This window comes from Impatiens glandulifera, chromosome 8, assembly GCF_907164915.1.
Source record: "Impatiens glandulifera chromosome 8, dImpGla2.1, whole genome shotgun sequence".
Classification (NCBI taxonomy): Eukaryota; Viridiplantae; Streptophyta; class Magnoliopsida; order Ericales; family Balsaminaceae; genus Impatiens; species Impatiens glandulifera.
Genome location: NC_061869.1, coordinates 19755609 through 19782535, shown reverse-complemented (window position 1 = coordinate 19782535; position 26927 = coordinate 19755609). Strand labels below are relative to the sequence as shown.

Sequence of the window (26927 nt, the reverse complement as noted above, 5' to 3'; positions counted from 1 at the left end):
AAATAAGATTTCAAAGAATCTAGTTTTCAAGTTTAATTTTCTGAAATTTTTTATTCATATGGATTTGATCTAATTTCTTTCAACATAAAGCATATATGTGATATATAGAATGATTCTCAACAAATAAATTCCATACTCAATGTTAAGAACGAGATCAAACCGATCAAACAAGAAAATTTAAAAACATTTAAAGATTTCAATTATAAATCGAAATTCAAGGCTTCTAGATTCATATTAACAGTTGGAGAACACTCATGGGAGATGTTGGAAGTGATCCAGAAGCCTGGATCGAAGCTTGGATCGCCAGAGAAAGTTTTGAAAAAAACTGTTCTTGGCCGGAATTTACAAATCTTCGTTTGGGGTGAATTGAGGTCTAATTGGTGGATATTGTTTAATGGTTTGGTCTATTGACCGTGGGGGAGTATTTATAGGGTAGATAGGTCGGTTAAGGAGGGATAATTTGAATCAATTTTACCCTCCAACGATCTTATCATCAACCTTATCTCCGACAGCTGGCAGCCTTATCCAGTACAGGATAAGGCTTCTAGATAAGGGGGAAACATAAGCGCTGACATGAGTGTCACATGGCCGAAAAAAATCAAGAGATTTGATCGCCTGTGGAGGAAGCTAGAGCTTCTGAAAGGTTGGACGTCGGCGAGGTCGTGATCCCATCAAAGAAGACGAATGAAACGACGACGTTTTGGGTAACGGGACGCCGAGTTTTGTCTGGATCATTCAACGATCAACCTAGTTTACTAATGGGGTTAGTTTGTCACGTTAGTTGATTTAATACGGGCGCGCGCGCGTGGCTCCGCTACATTCGGTTGCGCGGGAGCGTCTGGGTTGTTGGATGAGATTTAGGCGCTCATCTGATGATCCAGAATCCTGCTGCAGAGATTAAACATAATTTCAGTTACACAGAATTATCAGATTTTATTTTTATTTAAAAGGTTATGAAAAATCAATTTTTAATCCCTTCAAATCCATTTTTTCACCATAAGTTTAACAAAACATATTTTCCATGATCATATTTTATATTTTTGAGAATTTTTGGAAATTTTGGAATATTTTATTTAATTGGTTTAAGTCATGAATAAAACATAAATCATGAATAAATCATAGTTAAATATTTTTAACACTTCCTTAGTATATTTTAGGTAAATAAATATAATATTTTATCTTCAAAATATTTTTGAAATTTTGAAAGATTTCCTTAATTAAGGTTTAATTATCATAATGATTAACTCTTAATTATGTTTAGTTCCTTTTTAAGTTATTTTTTAATATAAAAATCTAAAATATTATTTTAATACTATTAAACATAATAATATTATTTGAAAATAGAGGAAATGAAATTTGCATGCTTACCAAGCTTAAAACCATTTTAAATTTTATTATTATTATTATTATTTTTTTTTTATAGAAGTGAGGTTAATATATTATAAATACATTCATGGATAATTTGTTCGTTTGAATTGTGGTGGTTCAATTATTTGCTCGGTATTTGTAATCTTGGTTGGTAACAATACTCAAGTTCGTCTTTGTAATCTATCTTCTTCGTTGCCATCTAGATTCTTACGGAAATATTGTGGCATGTGAGTAAGAGTAATGATAGGGGGAGCGAAAATTTTGCAGCGAATGTGTAGCGAACTGATGTGGAATGGTGACTAAGCATAATTTTAAATATTTATTTATCTCTCTCCTATTCATTAATAACTTCTCTCTCTTCCCTTTATTAATAATTTATTTTTTTATCTCTTTAATCTTATATTATTTACCATTTTTATTTATAAAAAAATTAGAATAAAAATAGGAACAATAATAAATCAAATAAATAAATAACAAAATAAATATATATTTTCAAATATATATTATATTTGATAAATATATAAGAGAATAATAAAATAAATATAAAAATTCTTAACTTTTTTAATTAATTATTTCTCTTCTCTATTAATATATATATATGGTTAATAATTTATTTATTTATTTATTTTTAAAATAAGTTATAATAAAAAAAATATGAGTTTGTTGTTTTCAAAATAAATTATAATAAAAAAAAAGAATTTGTTGTTTTTAAAATAAATTATAATAAAAAAATAAGAATTTGTTACATCTAACTCAAATTATCCACTATTACTATTTAACCTAAATAAAAAAAGAAACTTTGTAATAAGAGTTAACCCTATGATAATATAAAAGAATATAATATATAAACGTTTGAGTTAATTGATTAAATTTAAAATACATGTTATAAAAAATAAAAAAGTAGAGAGGGTGTTAAAAATAATTAATTAAAAAATATAAAAAAATTATATTTAATTTTTTATTCTCTTAAATATATATTTATCAAATATAATATATATTTTTGCTATTTTTTTATTTGATTTATTATTGTCCCTATTAATATTTAAAATAAATTATTAATAAAGATTAAAGATATAAAATATAAATTATTAAGTAGAAGAAGAGAGAGAAATTATTAATAAACATGAGAGAGATAAATAAATATTTAAAGTTATAATTAGTCATCCGCCTAGTCACCATTCCACATCAGTTCGCTACACATTCGCTGCAAAACTTTCGCTCCCCCTATCATTACTCTGTGAGTAATTAAGAATAGAGGAATGATAGAGAGCGCGACTCTGAGACAGCGACTGGGAGCGCGATGCCTACGTGGTGTGCTACGTGGGTTGACAGGTAGAATATTCTCTTTTTATTAATTATTTTATCTCTCTTTTTATTAATTAATTCCTCTCTCTTCTTATTAAATAATTTTTCTCTCTATCTCTGCAAATTAATTTATCTCATTTATCCATATTCCCACGATTATTATTTTACTCATTTATTTGATATTTATTATCTCTCGTTTAAAGTTAAAATAAATCAATAATTTACAACAAATTCTCAAATTAAATATTTTAATAATATGTTTAAATAAATTCTAAACCCTAAACCTTAAACCCTAAACCCTAAACTCTAAATCATAAACTCTAAAACCTAAATACTAAATTCTAAACCCTAAACCCTAATTAATATTAATGATTAGTTGAATTATGAATTTATCTCTTTTATTTTTATTTTATTTTTATGACTTTTCAATTCCTTTATTTATCAAATATTTTTTATGGCCTCTTTTTTCTTTTTTTTTTATTATTTTTTTATATTGACTTATTAATATTTTTTTAGTTTTATAATATAAATATTATAAATAAATGTTTATTAATTATTTTCTCTCCAGTAACTAATTATTAATAATAGGAGAGAGAAAATAATTAATAAAAGGAGAGAGAATATTCTACCTGTCAACCCAAGTAGGCACACCACGTAGGCATCGCGCTCCCAGTCGCTGTCTCAAGTCGCGCTCTCTATCATTTTTCTTAAGAATATGATGTATTCGTTGAAGCATTAAGTTGAGGAGATTTGATATCTCACCAAAAAAAATTTAAAAAAATTAATTAATATTATTCTTTATAAAATTGGACTAGACTGTTTCGGTACCCATAATGAAAAGTTACTGATATTGTTTAATATTAAATTTTTTTTAGGACATTTTATTAAAAGCTAATATTTATAAAAATTCATTTACTTAATGTGATAGGTCAAATTTTAAAAATAGCAATATTTAGAAAACGTATATGTTAAATTGAGGACTTGTTTAAAGTTAATTTTATTATCTCATAATTGAAAGTGTAAAGAGGGAAGAGAAATAAAGTTTATTATTTTTTCAGTAGATTACCTTATTTCTTCTTAAATTTTTTTTTTCTAAATTTTTTTTCCTACAATCATTTTATTTATTATTAATTTATTTAATAAAATATTACTCAAATAAGATAAACCCTGAGAAGAGAAGAAAAAAGAAAAGAAAAGAAAGTAAAATTTGTTACTTAATTAATTAAATTATCTCATCGTAATCCCTTCTCTTAATTCCCTCCTATATAGTCATTCCTCAATATTTATATATTATCAATACGTGAATAAAAAATTTGAATTTACTAATTTGAATTTATTATATTTTATATCATAACTTAATGACATATATTTATTCAATTTCTAAAATAAATTATATTACAAAAACTTATAAACAGTCTTAGATTATAGTATCGGTAATAGATTTTGAACGTTATTTTATCAATATTTAGAAAAAAAAAATAATTATTGATAATTTAAAAAATGTGAGGATTATTTTTGATAAAAAAAATAAAATATATTAATATATATAAATAAAATAAAATAATAATTTAAAATAAAAGATATTTTAATATTTTAGTTAATAAAACGATAAAGATGGTTGTTAAGAAGTTATTAATTGAAAAATTATGTTTTAAATTATTTTAAAAATCTAAAGAAAACAGACCATACTCACTATTATTAGTGGCGACGAGTTGGAGAGACTATATTATTTTAATTTGGTATAAATTTTTTTTACATAAATTTCAGTACAAATATATATTTGTTGTTATTTTAAGTGAGTAAAATATTTTATTAAGATTTTTTTTTTCTGTCATTGAAATACTTATTATTCAACATTTTTACTTGTTTTAAATAATATTATTGTTTAATATATTTTTATATCCTTACATGTAAATCTTATATATACTAATATATTTTATAAATTATTTATTTGATTACATTGAATGGTTATACAGATACTTGTATACAATATTGAATAATGTCAAATCATTATCCTCAAGTCTTAATTGTGAGCAGGTAGATAGAACTTAAAAAAAATGATTTTTTATTTTTATTTTGTTCGTCTCTTATGTGAATTTCATGTCATTAATTTGCTGCCGTGACATAGAGACTAAGACGGATGGATGTTAATTAATGTTTTCTCTATTTTTCCTCAAGTATCCCACACATTAAACATTTTTAACATTTTTAACGTATTCAAAGCGTATTTGAATAATTTTAAACATTTATATCTCAAATAATATTCTAAAACAAAAATAAGTTCAAATCGATAAATCGTACATATAATCATGTAATTATGAAATTTTATGAAAAATAAATAACAAATCTCTTTTCAAATTTTCTCACTTTTTTTTTAATAAAATTACACATTATTATAGTCACCCAAATGAATTTTGATAAATAAAAATATATAAATTTAAAAAAAAAAAACGTCCAAAATCTCTCTAAATATCATATACAAATGTGATAAATTAATTAAAAAATAAAAATATTATGTTAAAATAAATGGACAAACTTTTTGTCTATCTAGGAAGGCCTAAAAAAACCAATTTATTTTATAATTCAAACCCATATAAACACAATATAAAGTTTAAGCCCTAATAATTACAATAAAATTCGACTCTCCTAGCTTAATGTGGATATCCCTAGCAAGACTATCAAAATCGAGAGTTTGCGTAGAATCGTTAGTTACTTGTAAACTCGTAAAATCTAGAGTTTAAGTGAAATCGTAAGAATTTAATTTTAAAAAATAATAGTTATATATTATTATTATTTATATATATAAATAAATATTTTGTACTTAGCCAATTTTAAGAAATTATATATTTTAATATAAAATTAATTAAAAAATAATAATAAGTAAATAACACTATAAATATTATGTTTACAAATTTAATTATATTAATTAAATAATTTAAATAAATAATAACTTTAATTTTTAATTTAATTAATATAAATTTGTTTTTTTTTTAAAATAAAATCGTATAGAATTGTAAAATCGAAATTGTTTATAAACTCGTAAACTCGTAAAATCTTATTATCATAAATTTAAAATCGTAAGAGTTTACCTATTTAAGAGTTTACATAAAATCAGACTCGTTAACCATATGTGAAATCTTAAGATTTTAAGAGTCAACTCGAGATTTAACCGCCTTGATTCCTAGTCTCCCTGAGATTCTGGGTTTGAGCCCTTCAAGAGACAAATTTTGCATTTAATTAAATGTTTAAGTGTGTTTACGGGTTATTTGTTTAACCTGCGGGGATTAGTCGCACTCCATATAAGAAGTGGAACTCAATATTTTAAAAAAAAAATCGAGTATCAAATAACAATTGACCATATTATTATAAAGTTCAAGAAAATAAGGATTATAAGTTCAATTTTCACATTAAAAAAAATAACTTTAAGTTGAAGTGTTTATAAATTTTAATAATATCTATAATATATTAATTTGTTGCTATAGAAAAATAAGTAAAAAATAATTATCTTTTAAATATGTTCATGCCTATATTTAAATCAAAATATATCTATTTAAATATATACAAACAAATTTGAATTTAATATAAAGCTTAAAAAATTATCATGATTACAACTTCTCATAATGTTTTAATTAATATCAAATCATTATATTCATCTCGTAAACGAGTTGGTGGCTCAGATCTTAAAATAATTGTTTATTGAATTATTTTTTCTAAACTGAGATTTTCAATTGCCTTGTCATTAATTAATTTGTTAAGGGCACACACGTTCAGCCAAAACCGGAAGAATTTTGTTTTTTTGTTAGAGAGGGACTTTCCGCAAGTCTGTAAGTATTCTAATTTATTATATAAAAAATAAATAACTAGTGCCAATAAATAAAAAATTATTTAATTAATTGAAAAAAAATGAAAATAGAGAGGGAGATTAAAGGACTTTCCGCAAGTCTGTAAGTATTCTAATTTATTATATAAAAACTAAATAACTAGTGCCAATAAATAAAAAAATTATTTAATTAATTGAAAAAAAAATGAAAATAGATATATATTTATTAGTATTATTTTTGTTAGCATATCAAATTGTACAATATCATTCATTTTTATATTATTCATTTTTATATTAACTAGCAGGATTTTCGTGCGATACAAACGGACAAATATATAAGCGAAATAATTAAAAAATAAAATTAAAAAAAATAAAATTTTTAAAAAAAATAAATTAAATCACACTATATAATATATTAATGATTGCTATATTCAATAGTTTAAAAATATTTTATCAAATAATATAAACATAAATATTTATCTTAATTAAATTTTGCTATATAAAAAATTAACACATTTAAATTTCATTTTATTTATTTATATCTTTATACGTGAATTATAAAAATTAATAATCATTTGAATTTTATTACATAAATTCTACCATTATTATATTGTGTTTTGAGAATATCATAATCATTAGGAACTTTATATATTAAATATATAAGTTTGAAATTTTTTTAATATTATTCTTTCATTTATTCCATTTTTTAAATGTTGTATAGAGTCAATTATTCTGATATTTATTATAATTTTTTTTTAGAAACTTTTTTTTTAGATAAAATGAAATAAATTATTACAAATATGGTCATTTTAATCAAAATTTTAGTTTTTTCGTTCTATTAATTTAATTTAATTTTTCCATTTTTTAACGTAAATTTTCACTTTATTTTAAATAGGTAAAAATAATATTTTAGCAAAATATGTTTGTATTTTTTTTCTCCTTTAAACATAATTATTTCAGTTTTTACTTTATTCTTTAAAATTTTTAAAAACAATTTATTATTAATTAAAAGTCAAAATATTAATTAAAATATAGGTGAAATATCTATTAAAAAAATAATACTGAATCATTACATAAATTTTATAGTATTAATATTTTTCTTTCATTTATTCCATTTTTTTTAAAATTGTGTTAACTGTGTGGAGTCATCTAATCTCATATTTATTATAATTTCTTTTATAGAAATATTTTTTTTAGATATAATTGAAATAAATTATTATAAATATGGTCATTTTATTCACAACTTTAGTTTTTTTTCTATTAATTTAATTTAATTTTCCCATTTGTTTAACGTAAATTATCACTTTATCTTAAATAGTCAAAAACAATATTTTAGCAAAATATGTTTGTGTTTTTTCTCTTTTGATCATAATTATTCCAGCTTCTACTTTATTCTCTCACAAATTTCGAAACAAATTTCGAAAGTTAATTATCCATTAAAAGTCAAAATATTAATTAAAATATTTGTTGAATATCTATTTTTTAAATTTTATAGTATCAATATTGTTTTTTCATTTGTTCATTTTTTTTATATTGTGTCAAGTCATTTAATCTCATATTTATTATAATTTTTTAGATACAATTGAAATAAATTATTACAAATATTGTAATTTTATTTAAAATTTTAGATTTTTTGTTCTATTAAATTAATTTAATTCTCTTATTTTTTTTTAACGTATATTATCACTTTATCTTAAATAGACAAAAATAATATTTTGCTAAAATATGTTTGTGTTTTTTTTTCTTTTGATCATAATTATTTCAGCTTCTACTTTATTCTTTAAAAAATTTTGTAAACACTTTATTATCAATCAAAAGTTAAAATATTAATTAAAATATATGTAAAATATTTATTAAAAAATAATACTGAATCATCTTTTTTATGTATTCCAAATATAAATATATATATATATATATATATATATATATTTATTTATATGGTTAAACAATAACATTAATTATTATTTTAACCCTAAACCCTATATCTAATGATTAAATTAAAATGTTGAAGATGTAACCTCCAAAATATCCTTATCATTACATGTATTTTCTCTTTATATATATATATATATATATATATATATATATATATATATATATATATATATATATATATATATATATATATATATATATATATATTTATATATATATATATATATATATATATATATTCATCAATTATATTAAAAAAGTTTATAATTAATTATTTTATGTGGGTAACTATTATATATATATATATATATTAATTAAATTTAACATAAAATATTAATTATAAAAAATAACAATAATAATAAGAGTTTCTTATTATATTAATTATAAAAAACATTTATCTATATTAAATATGAAAATATGCAAAAATAAAAAAAAGTTTCAATTATCCTATTATAATTATCTATTAATTTAATTTAACATTAAATAATTATTATATCAACATATATAACTACATTTAAACTAATATATTTTTCTCTTTATTTATCTTTATTAACTAATTGTTTTTCATCATTAATTATTCTATGTCTATTACCCTTTTTTATATATATATATATATATATATTTTATTAATTATTTTAAAATTAAACCTAATAATTCTCATATAAAATATTATATATATTAATTGAATTTAATTTAACATTAAATATTAATTATAAAAAATTGTAAGAGTTTTAATTATTATATTATATTAATTATAAAAAAATTATCTATATTAAATATGAAAATATAGAAGAATAAAAAAAATTCAGTTATAATATTATAATTATCTATTAATTTAATTTAACATTAAATAATGATTATATCAACATATATAACTACAATTAAACCAATATATTAAATCAACCCGACTTTTTATCTTTTTCTCCACCCAAATATTTTCTTTATATAAATAATCTTAGATCAACAAGGTTCAATCGAAGAGAGAATAGTGATATCTCCATATCGACTCATAATATTCTCAATTTCTCTATCAATATCATGCTTTCAATAATTGAATTTGCATTATGTTATGTTTCAACAATTTGTTATACAATGTTTTGCACAATTTTTTTCCAGGAATTTGATCGTTTCAGGCAACTATAATAACATCACCGGTCTTCAAGCGTGTTATCTCTTTATAATCTTCTCAATTTCTTTATCAATATAATGCTTTCAATAATTGAATTTGTATTATGTTATGTTTCAACAATCTGTTGTTCACTGTTTTGCATTTTTTCTAAGGAATTTGATCATTTCAGGCAACTGCAACAACGTCATACGCATTTCATCGATCTTCTTTTGAATCCTATCGTTTCAGGAAGATGCAACAACATCCTATGCATTTCATCGATCTTATTTAGAATCAGGTATGGTTAGTAATGATAAAATTTTATGACTTTTTAATAAAATAAAAATAAATTTTTAAATGCATATGATCTCTATATTCTTAGCCTGATTTTTTTTTATTTTTCATTTTTTTGAAATATTATTATTGATTTTTTTTTATTTTTCATTTTTTTGAAATATTATTATTATTTATTATAACGTTTAATTAATTTATTTATTATTTTATAATATTTGTCTTGATTATCCTATTTAATATATTCATATTATATTAATAATAATAATGTGATTTAGTCTGAATTAATAATATAAAATATATTTAACTTTATATTTTAACATGTTATGTTTGAAATAATTGATAAATATATTTTATCAATTATATTGATAATTCAGACTAAATCACATTATTATTAATATAATATGAATATATTAAATAGGATAATCAAGACAAATATTATAAAATAATGTGAATAATAAATAAATTAATTAAACGTTATAATAAATAATAATAATATTTCAATTTTTTTTTGAAAAATAGTAAAAAATCTTAGGTTAAGAATATATAAATCATATGCATTTAAAAAATTATTTTTATTTTATTAAAAAGTCATAAAATTTTATCATTACTCATACTTTAACCATACCGGATTCAAAAGAAGATCGATAAATGCGTAGGATGTTGTTGCAGCTACCTAAAACGATCAGATTCAAAAGAAGATCGATGAAATGCGTATGACGTACATTGTTGCAACTGCCTGAAACAATCAAATTCCTTAGAAAAAATGCAAAACAGTGAACAACATATTGTTGAAACATAACATAATACAAATTCAATTATTTAAAACATTATATTGATAGAGAAATTGAGAAGATTAAGAGTCGATATAGAGATAACACACTTGAAGACCGATGACTTGTAGCTTCCTGAAAACGATCAAATTCTTGAAAAAAATGCAAAACGATGAATAACAAATTGTTGAAACATAACATAATGCAAATTTAATTATTAAAAGCATGATATTGATAGAGAAATTGAGAATATTATGAGTCATATGGAGAGATATATCTATTCTCTCTTCAAATTAAGATTATTTTTAGAAAAAAAATATTTGGGTGGAGAAAAAGATGAAAAGTCGGGTTGATTTAATATAGTGGTTTAATTGTAGTTATATACGTTGATATAATCATTATTTAATGTTAAATTAAATTAATAGATAATCATAATATGATAACCGAAATTTTTTTTATTCTTGCATATTTTCATATTTAATATAGATATCTTTTTTTTATAATTAATATAATATGATAACTGAAACTCTTATTATTCTTAGTAGTTTTTTATAATTAATATTTGATGTTAAATTTAATTAATATATAATATTTTAGATGAGAATTATTAGGTCTAATTTTAAAATAATTAATAAAAATAAATAAATAAATATATATATATATATATATATATATATATATATATATATATATATAAAAGAAAATAAAATAACTATGATGAGGAAGATCATTTTGGAAAGAACGTGATTTACACCTCAAACATTTCAAATTAAGACGTCATTAGATATATATAGATTTTTTAAAATTAATTTTCTCAAAATTTATGAGTAATCAGTATAATAAGTAATTATGTAAATTTCATCTTTAATATAAGTCAAAATAATGTAATTTAATGTTTAATGTGAAATTAAGTTTATGATTTATAAGTGTATTATCATTAATATAAAGTGATAATACTTAGGTGACATTTCTAATTTTATTAAAGGTTAAATTAGAAATGACAAAACTATAATAACTAAATAATGGTAATGGTACAGGCAAGCAAATCTTTTTTGCGTCTCATCAACACATAGAATGACGAAGTATCATTACATCTAAAAAAAAGTCTAAAGTGTAAAGTCTAAAGAAACATGAAATTAAAAATAATTTTCATTCTAATTTCTCACATTATATTAGGATTTAATTAGGATAATTTTATCAATTGGTAGAATAATTTTAACAATTGATATTATAGCCGTCCTAATTAATGTTGTGAGAATATATATATATATATTTATATATATATATATATATATATTTTGACAATTTCAAATCATATCACTAATATTATTATGAATAAATATATTAATTTTGATAATATTACTAAGAATATGTATTTTAAATTTTAAATTTGAAATAGAAATATATATTTATCTTTAATTAAGATTATATATGAAGATATTTGAATTATATTATGAGATCCTCAAATTCGGTATTTAGATTCTAGTGATTGATATATACATTAATTTATGAGTTTATATTATTATATATAATTTCAAAGCATGCTACTCAGATTATATATATATATATATATATATATATATATATATATATATATATATATTTATTTGTTTATTTATTTATTTATTGATTTTTGAAAATATCAAATAAAATTAATACGAAATATAAAGATTTATGATATTAAATTTATGGATATTTAGATTCGTAATTCTATAGTGTTATTATATGTTTTATTTTCACTATTAAACAAAGACTCCTAGATTTATGAATATTTTAGAAATGATATATATATATATATATAATAATTTAAAGGCATGTTATCAAATAATTAAATAATTGAGTGACGATAATATAATGTTTTATAATGTTATTTGATAAATAATTTGTTTATATGACTAAGTAATTATTAATATAATTATGGATATTCTTGAAATAAATAATAATATAATATATATATATTCGGAGAGAATTAAGAATCATATTTTTAAATTAAGTAAATTAAGTAAAAGTTTGATTATATATTTTTTTGAGATTAAAAAGATTATGGTAAATGTTTTTAATAAATTTTGAATGAATGAAAGAGAAATTTAAATTCTTATTTATTGGGTTATAAGGATTTTTGTAGAGTGGTCAAATAAATTTTAAAAAATTATTTTTTAATTAATATAAGATATTACAAATTTAAAATTCAAGAATTAAGATTTGGCTTAAGGTATAATTTTATTTTTTATAATATAATAATTTATATATTTTTTTGGTGAATTATATATTAATTTGTTCTATATAAATAATATGTTTAAATTCAAATTAATATAATAATATTATTATTTATTATTTGGATTGTATTGATTGATATAAATAATCACCAAAATAAAAATGTTTATTAAAATTAATTCAAGATAATTTTGAATGATAGTATTGTGTAATTCATGTGATTATATCATTTGACCTAAAGGCGGATAATTAATTGACGGATTTGCATAAATACTTGTAATGATAAACATTTAATTTATGGGGTCACAAGTATAATAAATAATTGTGTAAATGTCCTTTAATATAAGCCAAAATAATGTGACATAATGTAAAATTAAGTTTATAACTTATTAGTATATTTATCATGAATACAAAGTGAGGATACTTAAATAACATTTCTAATTTTATGAAGGGTTAAATTAGAAATGACCAAACTATAATAACTAACTTAATATTGGTTATTGGTTATTTTATAACGATAATTTGTTCTCATTTGTACAGACAATTCTATAGACAATTCTCTTTTGTATCCCCTGGACAGAGAGAGAAACTATTAAGGTTTCATCAAATTGAAAAAACCATTCTATCTAAAGAAAAATTAAAGTCTAAGGAAAAAAGAGATTAAAGATCATTTTTATTTTAAGATTCAGAAGATGAATTAAAATACGCTTCAATCGTATTAAAATTTTAATTTATCACACATTATATTATGATTTAACTATGATCAGGGGCGGAGCCAGAATGAAAAATTACCTGGGGCTGACTCCAACTTGCACATCGGATTTAACTTTCTATGCTCCATTTTTTTTTCTGTAATTGATATAATAAATTAATAAATTCAAACATATAAAATTAATAGTTTTTATTTTAGCTTCCATAGTTGATAGTTTCATTATAACCCTAACAAAATTTAAATAAAACACACCTAATATAATTGAATCCACTTCCTCTCCTCTGATAACAATCATCGATCATATGTTCGGAAGATTTGATGAATGTGTTAGATGTTTAAGAGGAAAAAAATAATTGTATACATCTTTATTCAATATAGTAAAGATATTTATATTAGAGTTACATTAGTAATATAAGGAAACTATAATATAACATAATATATTATAGAATATAATATATTATATTATATAATATAATAATTTGATATCAAATGGATAAATGTTTAAAAAGGAAGAGTAATAGTTGTTTATTCACTTTGCCTTATTTTTTTTTTTTATTTAATTGGGGACTGAAACCCACTCTAATTTAAAAATTATTTTAATTTAGGTTGGACCGGAGCCCACCCTAATCCATGCTCCCTCCTGATTATGATAATTCTAACCATTTATTCATAATTAAAAAATATTCTTAGTCTAACCCGATCATTAATAGCCTGCCTAATTTTAAATTTTGAAATTTATTCTCTCACTATATCCTTATAATTTGTAGTCCTAAAATGGAAGGTCTTACTCTATTGATGTTAAGGTTTGGAGATAAAAGAGTAAAAATAATATTTAATCTTTTTTAAGTTAATAATTACCGTCATTTCAAATAAAAATACAGTAAAAATTATCTAAGAAGATTAAAACAAATACAGTCATTTCAGATAAAAAATTATATATATATATTTTTTTAAAACTTAAAGAATTGAGTTTAGTAAAAATATTTTTAAACGATATCCTAGATTGAATAATTATATGTCATGACATTCTAATAATCAACCTAATGAAATTAGACGAATTTACATTAAAAATGGACAACAACAATTATATATTTATCTTTAACTTTAACTTCAATAAATTTTAAATCATGAGCCTGCTCCCTTGAATTCGTTGTCACATAAGAGTTTTCAATATGTTATTTAATATTTTACATCTTTATTCACTCACATAGTTTAGAAATAAATAGAATGTACAAACTTAAATTTGTGTTCATTCAATTTTTATTTTTCTTAAATAACAAAAAAAAAATTATTTAGTTTCATCCTTTTAAATTAAGGAGAAACATCCCACAATCTTAGATCAATTCCTTCGTGTGTTAGTAAGCGAGTTTCATTTTTCCTCACTTTTATTCCTTCGTGGCTTAGTAAGCGAGTTTCATTTTCCCTCACTTTTATTGAAAGATTTTTCAGTGAAAATTGAACCCGTGACATTTTGTTCTATAAAGTCAACTCTTTCCGTCGGGCCACCTTGGTGAGGTAATTTATTTAATAATAGTATCCAAAAAAAAATTATAAAAAAAACATTTTTCATGCTTAATATAATGTTTACAAAATGGATGACAGTACTATGAACTTGTACATGATTATGAATCAAAATGAATTGTTGCAAGAGAATGATGAATAGAACACTTCTAAGTCTTGAATCATCATCCATCACCTTAAGAAATTAAGGAATACAATTAAAAAACAGGTTTGACTAGAATAATGATATTTATACATTATTATTTCACTTATTAGATATTATTTAGATATTAATTTATCAATATATATATTTAATTAACACCCTAAAATATATATTACTACTATTTTAATATAGGTTTTATATCTTTAACATTATTTACACTTTCATATTAAGTAATAAAACATTCATATTTAAAAACAGAATGTATAATTGAAATATGTAATGTTATTTAAGACAATTTATCAATATTAAATAAATTTGGGTAAAAAAAATCAGATCTTTAAAACATTTAATTGTAACAAACTCCAAATTGAGCAAAAGTTAGATGCTTTGGTACCAATTATATATTCTTTTCTGGATATTGAAATTATATTTGATTTGTACAGACAGTTTGCTGCTGGATTAGTAGCAGATATCAAATATTGCAGTTGAGCTCCTCTTCAATGTATGTTCTCTCCTCAAGGGTAGGTTCTTACGCGTTGACTTCCGTTCGTCACTGGAAACACCACCTCCCGTCCGACTTGCATGTAGTCTATGGTGTTGTGTCTATATATTCTAAATTTACTTATCATCAAGAACATCCATGAACATTGCTTTAAGTTGAGAATATGATTTTTTAAACATTTTTTAAAACCATTTTATAACAAATAATGTGATGTTTTATTATCTGAAGAGGCAATCATTAATCTCTATTATCAGCAAACTAGGTAAATGGTAACATAATATGAAATGGTTGAATTAAGTACACGAGTAGTCATTCATCCGGTAAAGATCAACATCTGAAATCTTTGGGCATCTAGACTTTACTATTTCTGTAATTAATAAGAAAAATATGTTTCTACAATGATGGACTAAAGGTTCATAAACACTTACAATTGACGGGCATAAGACACTCATTACATTCTGTTGAGGTCGATGGAATTCTCCAATGTCCCGCTGCACCATACATACTTTCTCCTAGTCAAAAGAAAAAATTATGTGAATTTTTGAAAAAAATTGAAGATGCCGGAAGGATTCTGTTCTAACATTACAGGTTGTGTGACTTGAATGAAAAGAAGATTCAGAGTTTAAAGAGTCACAATTGTCATATTATATTAGAATATCTTCTTCCTCTAACGACACATGACTTAATTATGGAAGATGTCTACGATGTAGTTGTGAATCTATCGAAGTTTTTCCAGTTATTATGTTGTTAGTCGTTGAATAAACGTGACTTGGACCAACTTCAACTTGATATTGTTATAACACTATGCAATCTCGAAAAGATATTTCTATCATCTTTTTTCGACATAATGGTTCATTTGCCCGTACATCTGGCGTTCGAAGCTTTACTTGGAGGACCCATACACTATCGATAGATGTACCCTATTGAGCAGTACATGGGTACATTGAAGAGTTATCTTAGAAATAAAACTTTTCTCAAGGGTTCAATTAGTGAGAGTTATATGTTGAATGAAAGTATTAGCTTATGTGTAAAATATTTGGAAGATCATGATCCCCGTGTACTTTGATGCGATATTTGGAAGATCAAGATCCCCGTGTATTTTGATGCGAGATTCAACCCTATCTATATTTAAATGCTTGGAAGAGTTATCAAAGAGAATTAGTTACAAATACGAATCGGGTGATCGAGAGAGGGCTCATTCATACATATTAAAGAACTGTTCAGAGGTTAAAGATTATCCCGAGATACCAATTCATCCTATGGCTTTCATTTCTAGAAAGGCTAAACACGAGAGATCGGGTCAGGAAGTACATGAAAATTACGGATTCAAGATGTCTGCTGTGTGAAGGGAATGAAGAAACAACTGATCATCTTCTTCGGGAACTGTTTATTTTCCTCAAAACTTTGAAATAAATTTGCAAAAAAATAAGGAGAGTGAATTACAATTGTTGTATAATTTTATTTCACTACATTATCAAGGCTAATCTTGCTAATCTCTTATTAAGTTTCTCAACTTAGAGAAAATTTTTATGAAGATTTAGGAATAGTAGGAAGTGGTCCTACTTGCTATGCAAAGAGATTCGTGTGGTGTCGAATTTATGGATACAAATTAAACATTGAGAGACACGATGAAGGCTTAACAACTCAAAACAATGGTGTTGTTGTATTGGGTAACAATGATACCAAAACATTGTCCTACTTTGGAGATGTGACGAACATTATAGAAGTCAAATACTTTAGTGGAAGACGAGTGTTTTTTTTAAATGTAAATGGTTTGATATCCATTCAAGAGATCGGAAAATAAAAATAGACAAACATGGTTTTATAAGTCTTAATGTGAACCACACTTTAAATCAGAATTATAAACCGTTTATCTTAACAAGTCAAGCAAAATAAGTGTTTTACGTTTCAAATATGACATCAAGGCCGGGTTGAAAATTGTGACGACAATAAACCCACGTTATTCGAACATCTAATTAAGGTTTCATTATATTTTATTTTAATTTAATTAGTTAAAATTATGTAACATCTTTTTTTTGAACATGGAAGATGGAACCTAAGTAGAAGCAATCAACTTATAGAGGAGGCGTGTTTGGGTAGCTCGATGATCTCAAGAGGAAAATTGATCTCCTCGAGGCGGGTGGCTCTAATGAGCCAGATGACATACCCGACAATGTAGATCCGACGTTATCAGAAGTTGAGATGACGACGACATCATTCTATCAACCTGCATGTATATGTTATAATTCTTTGAATACATAAAAATTTAATTACTAATGTTGTTTAATACTTTTGCAGGATCTACATCAAAGAGAAAGGGTCGGGGCATAAATAAGAACACTACCCTCTCGAAGTTGACCCCGGGTCAAAAAATAACAATAAAATTCATGCTAAATGGGAAGGTGTGTTGTGACAATAACACAACATGCTAGACATATTGGGATTGTGGTTTGGGACCCCACTGTGACAGCGCATCGTCTTCTACATTGGCCAGACTTGAGCCCACCGACGTAGAGCATCTTTGGAAGTCGATAACGGTAAGTGTTAATATCTTATTTTATTCTCTAATACATAATAATAATAATAATTAATGAATAACTTAATTTTGTGTTTGTGTAGAATCGTTTTGAGGCAATGCCGGAACCTGTCGAGTATTATCGGAAACAGATAATGGAACATATTATGGTGTCTTGGGATAAGTTTCGATGTGATATCAACCGAAATCATGTTAAAACTCATGATGGGGATGTATAAGCTATCAGAGCACACATTCCAGATGAATATACAGAAGATGATTGGAATTACATTTTAGATAATCACTTTCTCCGAGAGGATTTTCGGGTAAATCTTTAAATTCTAAACTTTATGCATCCTTAATTATAATATAACTAAGTATTAATTGATATTTACAAAAATAGATAATAAGAGAGCATAATTAAAAAAATAGAAAGAATCTTCGAATGACACATCATGCGGGGAACGTGTCATTCTCTCAGGTGACAGCAAAAATGATAAGTGAATTTATTCGAGAGTCAATAATATGTTTACTATATTTTGATAATTAACATTAATATTTAATCTTCACAAGAGAGGACTACGGGTAAGGCGCCATCACACATTGACCTTTTCTACAAGACACACATTAAAAAAGCAACAAGTGATGACTCTACTGTGGTGGATCCCCATATACAGGAGAAAATTGTAAGTGTACTTCATATTTCAACTACTTATTAATGTCATAATTAACTAATCAACTTTTGTCTCATTTTGTAGGATGCGACGCGTTAGACGCTCGAAAGAAATCCCGATATGTCCGATTATGAGCTGACCAAGAACGTTTTTGGATGACAAAGGCACATGAGGGTCATTGGAATGGAATCTGGGGTGAGGCGCCACCCAATTTAAAGGATATTTGCGGGGTAGAAGCCAATCGCAACGAAAGGAGCAAGAGTACGAGCAATTGCATACTGAATTACTAGAGGAGGCTTCGAAAATAGAACAGTTGGAGTCTCTAGTACTTGAGTCACAAAGAGAAGCACTTGAGAAAAAAAAGACAAGCTCTTGAGACACAAAGACAAATGGAAATACAACTGGAAAGACAAAGAAAAGAATCCAGAACCAGTTGACGGCATTTATGGCGAGATATCCTCCGCTTCCACCTCCGGATTAGTCTGGTATATGATATATTATTTAGAGTTTCTTTTATCTTTTTATACTTTGACCAGTATATTAGATGATTGGGATTTTGGTTTATTGAATCATTGTATTATTTTATGAATTGAGATTTAAGTTTATTAGATGATTGTATTTTTGGATTATTGAGATTTTGGTTTATTGGTATATGAAATTTGGTATTTTTAATTTTTGTATAATTTTCTGTCTGAAATTATTTTGGTTTGAATAAGTAATATTCGATTTACAATCGTTCTATAAAAAAAACTCATAAAGGCTTCTGCTCTTGATAATTATTTAACACTTTCTCTAAGAGCAGAGCTAAAGCTCTCGTTAATAATTAAACATTTTATTCAAGAGCCTTTCATTGCTCTAGTTGATAATTTATCTCTGAGAGTTACAAATGCTTTCGTATATACTTTTTTTTCTTTCACCGATAGTCGTATCACCGAGACGCTGAAAAAACATTTATCTTCTTCGGTGAACACTATCACCGAACATATTTTCTCTTTTTTCAAGGGATTTTGTTTTCCTTAAAAATTATTTTTTTTCCTAGTGAATTCATGCCATTTTAAAATGTTAGGCATCATTAATCTCAGATTGATATATATCAAATCAATTGTAAATCTAAAATAAATATCTAAAATAAATAACTAACTAAGCTTTGTTCAGATATTGTTCTTTTCTTTCTTTTTCTTTTTCGTTTTCTTTTTAAAGTACGCCGTAATCAAATATTATTCTACCCATTATCTTATTAATTAAATCATTCAATTTATTAATGTAGATAGTAAAATATTTTTTATTTAAAAATTATTTTACCACTATATATTAATATTTTTCAGTCCGTTTCAATAGGTGCAATTAAAATTAGCAATAAAATTTTATTTTAATTCTATAATAATTAACATTAAATTATAATTATGTTTACAAAAAAATTAAATTCTAATTAAATTCTAATTTTTATGTTTAAAAAATATTATAATGAACGGCTATTAAGATAATGGTCTAAAAATTACAATAATTTGAATATAATATTACACACTACAACAAAACATGCTTTCTACGACACATCATTGCCAACGCATATTAAGCGTTGGCAAAAGTTAAACAAAAGTTGGATTTTGCCGACCTTTATTATATAGGATAACTTTTATATAATTTAAATTATTTATTTTTTAACTCAATAAATTAGTTTAATTATTAATTATATATGAAAATAATATATATATATATATATATATATATATTTAATTTTGTATTTATATGATTCAAATTTAAAATTAATTTTATTTAATTATTTATATGTAAAAATATTAACTAAATATATATTATATAAATTTGGAATTTTCCTAAAACAAATAATATTAAAATTAATTTTAAAATAGATTTTAACTCATTTACGTTCACCAAATTAAGTAATATAAAAAGAAACAAAAACTTATATATTAAATAATATATTAAAATTGAGTAATTAATTTAATTGACAGTTATTTTTTAAATTTTATAAGACCAAGTGTTCCCAAGGGGCTGAAGTTTTTTTTAGGGTTTAAACAGGCAGCAATTTGTGCGTTTGGAAGCTCTCCCTCACGGTCCCTTTCCTGTTATCGCTTTCGCCGCCTCATCTTAGCTTCCCTTTTCTTTTTTCATTTGTTTCTCATTCTAGGTCATATAGTTGGAGAGGGAGAGATTCAAGGTATGACTAAGGATCTGGATAAAGAGCTTCGAAAGCTAAATTGCAGAACGACGGGTGGATTCATAAAGTTGGTGCTTATCGAAAGCAGAAAATCCTTCTCTTTGTAAATTTGCATCATTTTTATCCTGCTGCTAACTTCTCCTATGCATTCTCTTCTCCGGTAATCTCTCTATTTCTCTATTTTCCACTGCTATATCATTTAAACGATTCATTTTACATGTCAATCTCCTATTCTTCATGTATTTATCAGCTTCCAGATCATAGTTTCGTCCTTGTTTGATTTGATCGCCCTGATCTGCATAACTTGCTAATATTGATTGATTAAGCTATATTAGACTTGAACTTATATTATTTGTATTGTTCTTAGATCTGAAAGCAGACTAGAAGATTCAAATTCTACCATAATTCTTATCTTTAGCTCAAAATCTAGGTCAAGTGAGAGCTGTTTTAAAATAGTAGTATACAGTTCAATTCAATCAAATTAAAATTAAAACAGAGAGGCAGAGGAGTTTTATTAACCCGTGCACTGATAATTCTTAAGATATGTTTGAGTTTTTGTTGTTGTTGTGATGGACAATTTCTGTTAAGTTGCAGACATAGATGATACTGTCAGTATAACTAATATATACTCACTTCATCGTTATAAAACATTGTTATAAAACAGTTCACCTAGTTAGTGGAGTTAACATCTCATTTTATTTGTTAAGAACTTTGGTATCTGAATGGATATGGATGACTCAAAACTTGCTAATGAATTTTTGTATACAAAACTAAATATATTTGATATGAAATTTGTATTGGTTGGGATACACCACCGAAATTCGTTCAACCTTCAAATGTCTACCGTATAAGATCCAATTGACCAGTTACCCATGAAATTTTTACTTTATCTGTGAACCAGATCCAAGTGAATAATTCTAAATTTCTAACACTTTAGTATTGTCATATCATTAATCAATTGCCAATATATTGGCTCATACTATCTTTATTAACATCATCAACAATAACCAATAACCAAAAGATATGCCTACCTAAAATTTAGATATCCCTGATTCTCTACAACTCTCTCAATTGAGGAAGTACTAATATGGATTTGAACATATAAAATAGAAACTCACCAACTGCAGAAAATCATCCCAAGAGTGCACTGACAAACCAAACTCTGCAGCTTTCAATTTTTGTTCGGCTGTTACCTCTCCGAAGCTGACAAGAGCTATCCAACAAAGAGTGCAGAGTTAATAACTTGTAAGATGTTCAATTTATGAGTTATTTTGCTAAGCCTGTCATAAGAGATATAAAATCATCTTACTCTTCAAGCAGTGTGAGACATTAGGACATGTCTTCAGGACCTGAAATAATAAGTATAAATTATATCCAGTTTATTATGTTTTTTGCAATCTGAAAACATGCCATTTGGTTGGTTAATTATTATATATTGTATACAACAGGTAAGGCATGCCCAAGGGTTTCATAATGTAGCAGGAGAAAAAGAACATAGTGCATACATGTCAGAAGAGTTTTTTGATGCAAAACTCATACATCTTGGCTAATATCAGGTACTAAATTTAGTCAATAATTAATGTCAGATTATCTAATATAAATATATCCTAATTTACAATAACATATATACTCCCAACAAGGTTATTTTGAAATAATCGTTGGTTATTTAAATAACCCAAGATCGAACAAGCCTTTGCAAATCCACGCTATGGTGATTTTCATGTTTATTATGCATTCCATTTATAACAGAATTACAATAAAATTGAAAAGCTATGTTGAGCTGCATTTTCAGTTTGTTTTCTTATCTGAATCGATAAATCAACCAACGAGCAGTGAATCAATGGCGGAGAAAAGCTTCAAATACGTCATCCTAGGCGGCAACACTGGTTTAAGTTGCACAATTTCGATATTATCGTACTCTAATTAAGTTTGATATAGGACGAAGATATTGAATCCATTGTATACCTTAATTATGTTATGCTCAGGTGATATCATATATCAATATTTGTGTTGTAGTTATGAAGGAGGAACGAGAGACTGAAATTGGGCTTCCAACTGATGTCAAACATATTGCACATTTTGGCTTCATATGACTGAAAACTTTCTTATTTCCACCATATTTTTTGCTAACCCACCAAAATGAATTGATGCAATATTGTATTATTATTGTAGGGTTATACTGTTAGAGAGTTCTAAAAGCAGGGTGTTAAGCAAGGTGAACTTGCAATTATTTTTAAAGAAGCGGTATGTATGACTTTCCTTGCATCTGTTGTCTTTTTCATGTATATTGTTAATTTGTTATTGGAGTGATGATGATTTGATTTTGGTTTCTTTCATTTTGGTCATCACTATTGGTACTTGTGATGATGGACCTTTTCTGGCTTTCAGGTTGCTCCTTATGAGCGTCCAACTCTTAGCAAGGGATCCCTTCTTCCTGAGATTAAGTTTTCAAAACTTCTAAATCATCAAAGTTGGTAATCTAATGCATTTGTATTTCTTGTCCATTTGATACTGTTTTCAGTCATTTAGGATGCTTAAATGAGCTCAGATCTGCAGTAGAATAATCAATGATTAAAAATGTTGTTGTTCATATAGGTCTATAACTAGCTTTATGTGAACTTATCTGTTAAATTTATAATTCTTATAATTTTTTTCTTATTAATTTCAATGAAAGAAAGTTTATGTATTCACTATTAAAAGGTCTTCTAACAAAGTATGGTCCCAAGAGAGTTCTTGATACCAATTATAGATGTTGATACTTATAAGTGGAACTGCTGAGTTTTATTTCCTCTGCTTTCAATTTCAATAGAAAAATATAACAACATACAACTTCCATTGGAACATGAAAGACGGGCTTTACTTGGATTGGTGTTAGAGATACTTTACTTGGATTGGTGTTAGAGATACTTATGCAGGTTAGCATTGCATTAGCTTTAATTGAGTAAATCTCTTTCCTTACCAATTATTAATGCTGCCAAAAGGTTATATCATATGTTGAGTTGCAGATTTAATTATCCTAATTAAGATTTATTGCTTTATATGTGTGAAGATTGAGTAAGTTATAGAGATTTACTTATCTCAATTGCTGGATTCTCTTTTGGACTACATTGGTGTGAAAAATTCTTCAAACACTTTGTTGAGAGTATTTAAGAAAAGGAGTGACGTGTTTGACATCTTTTTTTTCTCAAGTTAAAGTAAATTTACTTTGTTTTTCTCATTTAGTTAAAGAAAATTTACTTTGTATTTATTGTTTGTTTATGTTGTCAAGAGCAATGAAATGTTTTTTCTTTGAATCTCATTGCAGGAAATAAACCACATGGCAAAATCTAATTACATGTTGTTGATCAAATATCAGGTCTAATTGTGTTTAGAGGTGTGGTGGAGTTGGTGCCCTAAAAGTGGGATTTATTAAAATTTTAATGGAGTAATGGTTGTTTTTATATTTTTATATAATTATTTTAGTATACGAAATTTGTCTTTTATTTAAAAAAAATTTATTTAACTATTAATATGATTTTAAGAGATAATATTATGGAGATGAATTATATTTATTTTGTATTATTTAAAATGTTAATAATGAGTAAAAAAATGATATTTTAAATGTTATTTTTAATTTAAAATAATAAAAATATAAAATAAAATTGTTAAAAAATAAAAAGACTTTTGGCGACGCTTAAATGATTTTACCGACGCTTAAATAAGCGTTGTTAAAACTTACGCCCACCCTGTTTTTGGCGACGCAAGAATAAGGGTCGGTGATCTTTTTGGCGACGCTTTTAAGGGTTGGTAGAAGTCTTTTTAAGCGTCGCCGAAAATCCTTTTTGTTGTAGTGACATATTATTAAGATATTAGTTTGACACAAGCTATTAGGATAATTTAAGTGTTAAAGAGTTTTTATCTAGAATTCGATTCTCATTACAAAAAAAACAAATTTGTTCGACATTTTAATTTCCTAACTTCAAAAAGAAATATTTGTTTTACATGCTAACTTCCTAAATTAGAAAAAATATAGGTTTTAACTTTCTAAATTTTAAAAATAATTATCAGTTGAACGTATTAATATTGTAAATAATAAAAATAATAAGATATTTTTATTGAAAACATAGAAAATAGATTATTCGAATTACAATTTTGAATTAAAAATAGTGAAATTTAGAATTATAAAATCACATAATTGAAATTAGAATTTCAATTCTTAAACTGAGCTAATCTATCAAATCTATGAATTGAAATTACACCCTTCAATTTCAATTATATTTTTAATTTTATAGCTATTAAACACACCATTAAATCTTTTTACTTAAAAAAAAACTAACTCTTCTTCAAGATTAACATCACTCAACATTTTTTTAAAAATAAATCCAACCAAATAACTTCAAGCTATATTTCAATAGATCCAAAATTTCAGCCTAATAGTCAATACATATTAATTATTCACACCTACCAATAATCACACATGATATAAATCATTTGATAATTAAGTAATCAATGATTCAATAAATCAAAAACAAGCCCCATGATTTCAGGTTTTTAAAACCTTTATTATCCAATAAAATAGACAATGAAATGATCACAAACATCATTTTTCAAACATGATTTCAGATTCAAAACCTTTATTATTGATCACAAACATCATTTTTTACAACATGATAGACCTCCTTTCCAATTTATTTAATAGCTTATTTATATATGATAACGATTTAACCACACACAATAAGACACAACCATGTCCATACACTCCATTGATTCTTACCATCTTATTAATTATTTAATTGGCCATAAGATGATGAGTCTCAATATCTTTCGACACAGCAATGCAGAAATCCATGAGGGATGTGGGATCCTCTACATCCACATTCATTTTCTCATATTCAAATGTCCATGTAACAAGATTGTTCTCTCCTTCAGTGTCCACATGAACAGTGACGAAAAATGTTTTGTAATGTTCTTTTATATCACCCTCTAGAACTTCATACTTCACTAATTTCTTCTCCTCGTCTATTTCTCTTATTATTTCCTTTGCCACCTTCCCCTTACCATCTTCCAAAAACCAAACAATTTGTTGTAATCATTGAGAAATCATAAGTTACACTCTAGGGACTGGATACCCTTGGAAAATCTTTTCTATTTTCGGTTATGTATGGAACGATATAAATAAAATGACCACAATTATATATATATATATTTACTTACTCTTATTAACTATAAGTGTTTTTCTTTTAGTATTGAAATATTCTTTAATTTAGGGATGAAAACAGATAATAGTTGTATTGTAATTTTAAATAAAAAATAAATATATTAAAGTTGGTTAGATGCTTATTTTTTTGAGTGTCCAGAGAGGTTGACATTAGGTTAATCTGGAAATGCCTATGTAGCCTCACCCGATCGATGCCCGGTCCTAACTAGGCCGAGCTCCAACCAACTTGACTCTTAGCTAACCGCACCCTTAAAACTTGTGTGGGGCTTGGTTATCATCTCGAGCTTATTCTTTTAAACAATTTATTTATTTTTTCAATTATTTATCTCATTCAAAATATTAATATACCTTTGTTTTTTCTTTAAAACAATTAATTTTTCAATATATATTAATAGCTTTTAAGATTTTTACTATAACCCAACTTTTTATCATTCCAATTCGAACATGATTTATATGACAAAAATAATAAAACTAATACCGTGAGTGAAATTCCAGTAGATGATAGATCCAACAGTTCCCCAATCATGACCATCGTGAATATCAACGTTTTGGATCAATGAAGGAGACATGGTGGAGATGTGATGAGGCCTCTGCCTGAAAATTTCATGAAATACATCACCGTCCGATTTGATCTCCACTTGATTCACCAGCTTCTTTAAATTAGTATTTGCCAT

The 26927-nt window shown here is 24.7% G+C and overlaps 1 protein-coding gene and 1 long non-coding RNA gene across 4 annotated transcripts; one reads left to right on the top strand and one right to left on the bottom strand.

Annotated features, from left to right (window-relative positions):
* The first annotated feature begins 20919 nt into the window (after positions 1–20919).
* LOC124912536 lies at positions 20920–24522 on the top strand. Of its 3 annotated transcripts, none has more exons than XR_007096683.1 (7): positions 20920–21216; positions 22225–22301; positions 22505–22612; positions 23229–23300; positions 23445–23526; positions 23866–23971; positions 24361–24522. It is a non-coding gene; the product is annotated as an uncharacterized LOC124912536 (long non-coding RNA). The 3 variants fall into 3 exon arrangements; XR_007096685.1 differs by having other exon boundaries at positions 23445–23530; XR_007096684.1 differs by lacking the exons at positions 23229–23300; positions 23445–23526; positions 23866–23971; positions 24361–24522 and having other exon boundaries at positions 22505–23213.
* Positions 24523–25824: 1302 nt separating this feature from the next.
* LOC124913152 (kirola-like) lies at positions 25825–26927 on the bottom strand. The gene is made up of 2 exons (XM_047453763.1): positions 26732–26927; positions 25825–26096 (listed from the first exon to the last, which is right to left on the bottom strand). Exons 1-2 carry the CDS (start codon positions 26925–26927, stop codon positions 25825–25827), a joined length of 468 nt encoding a protein of 155 aa, XP_047309719.1.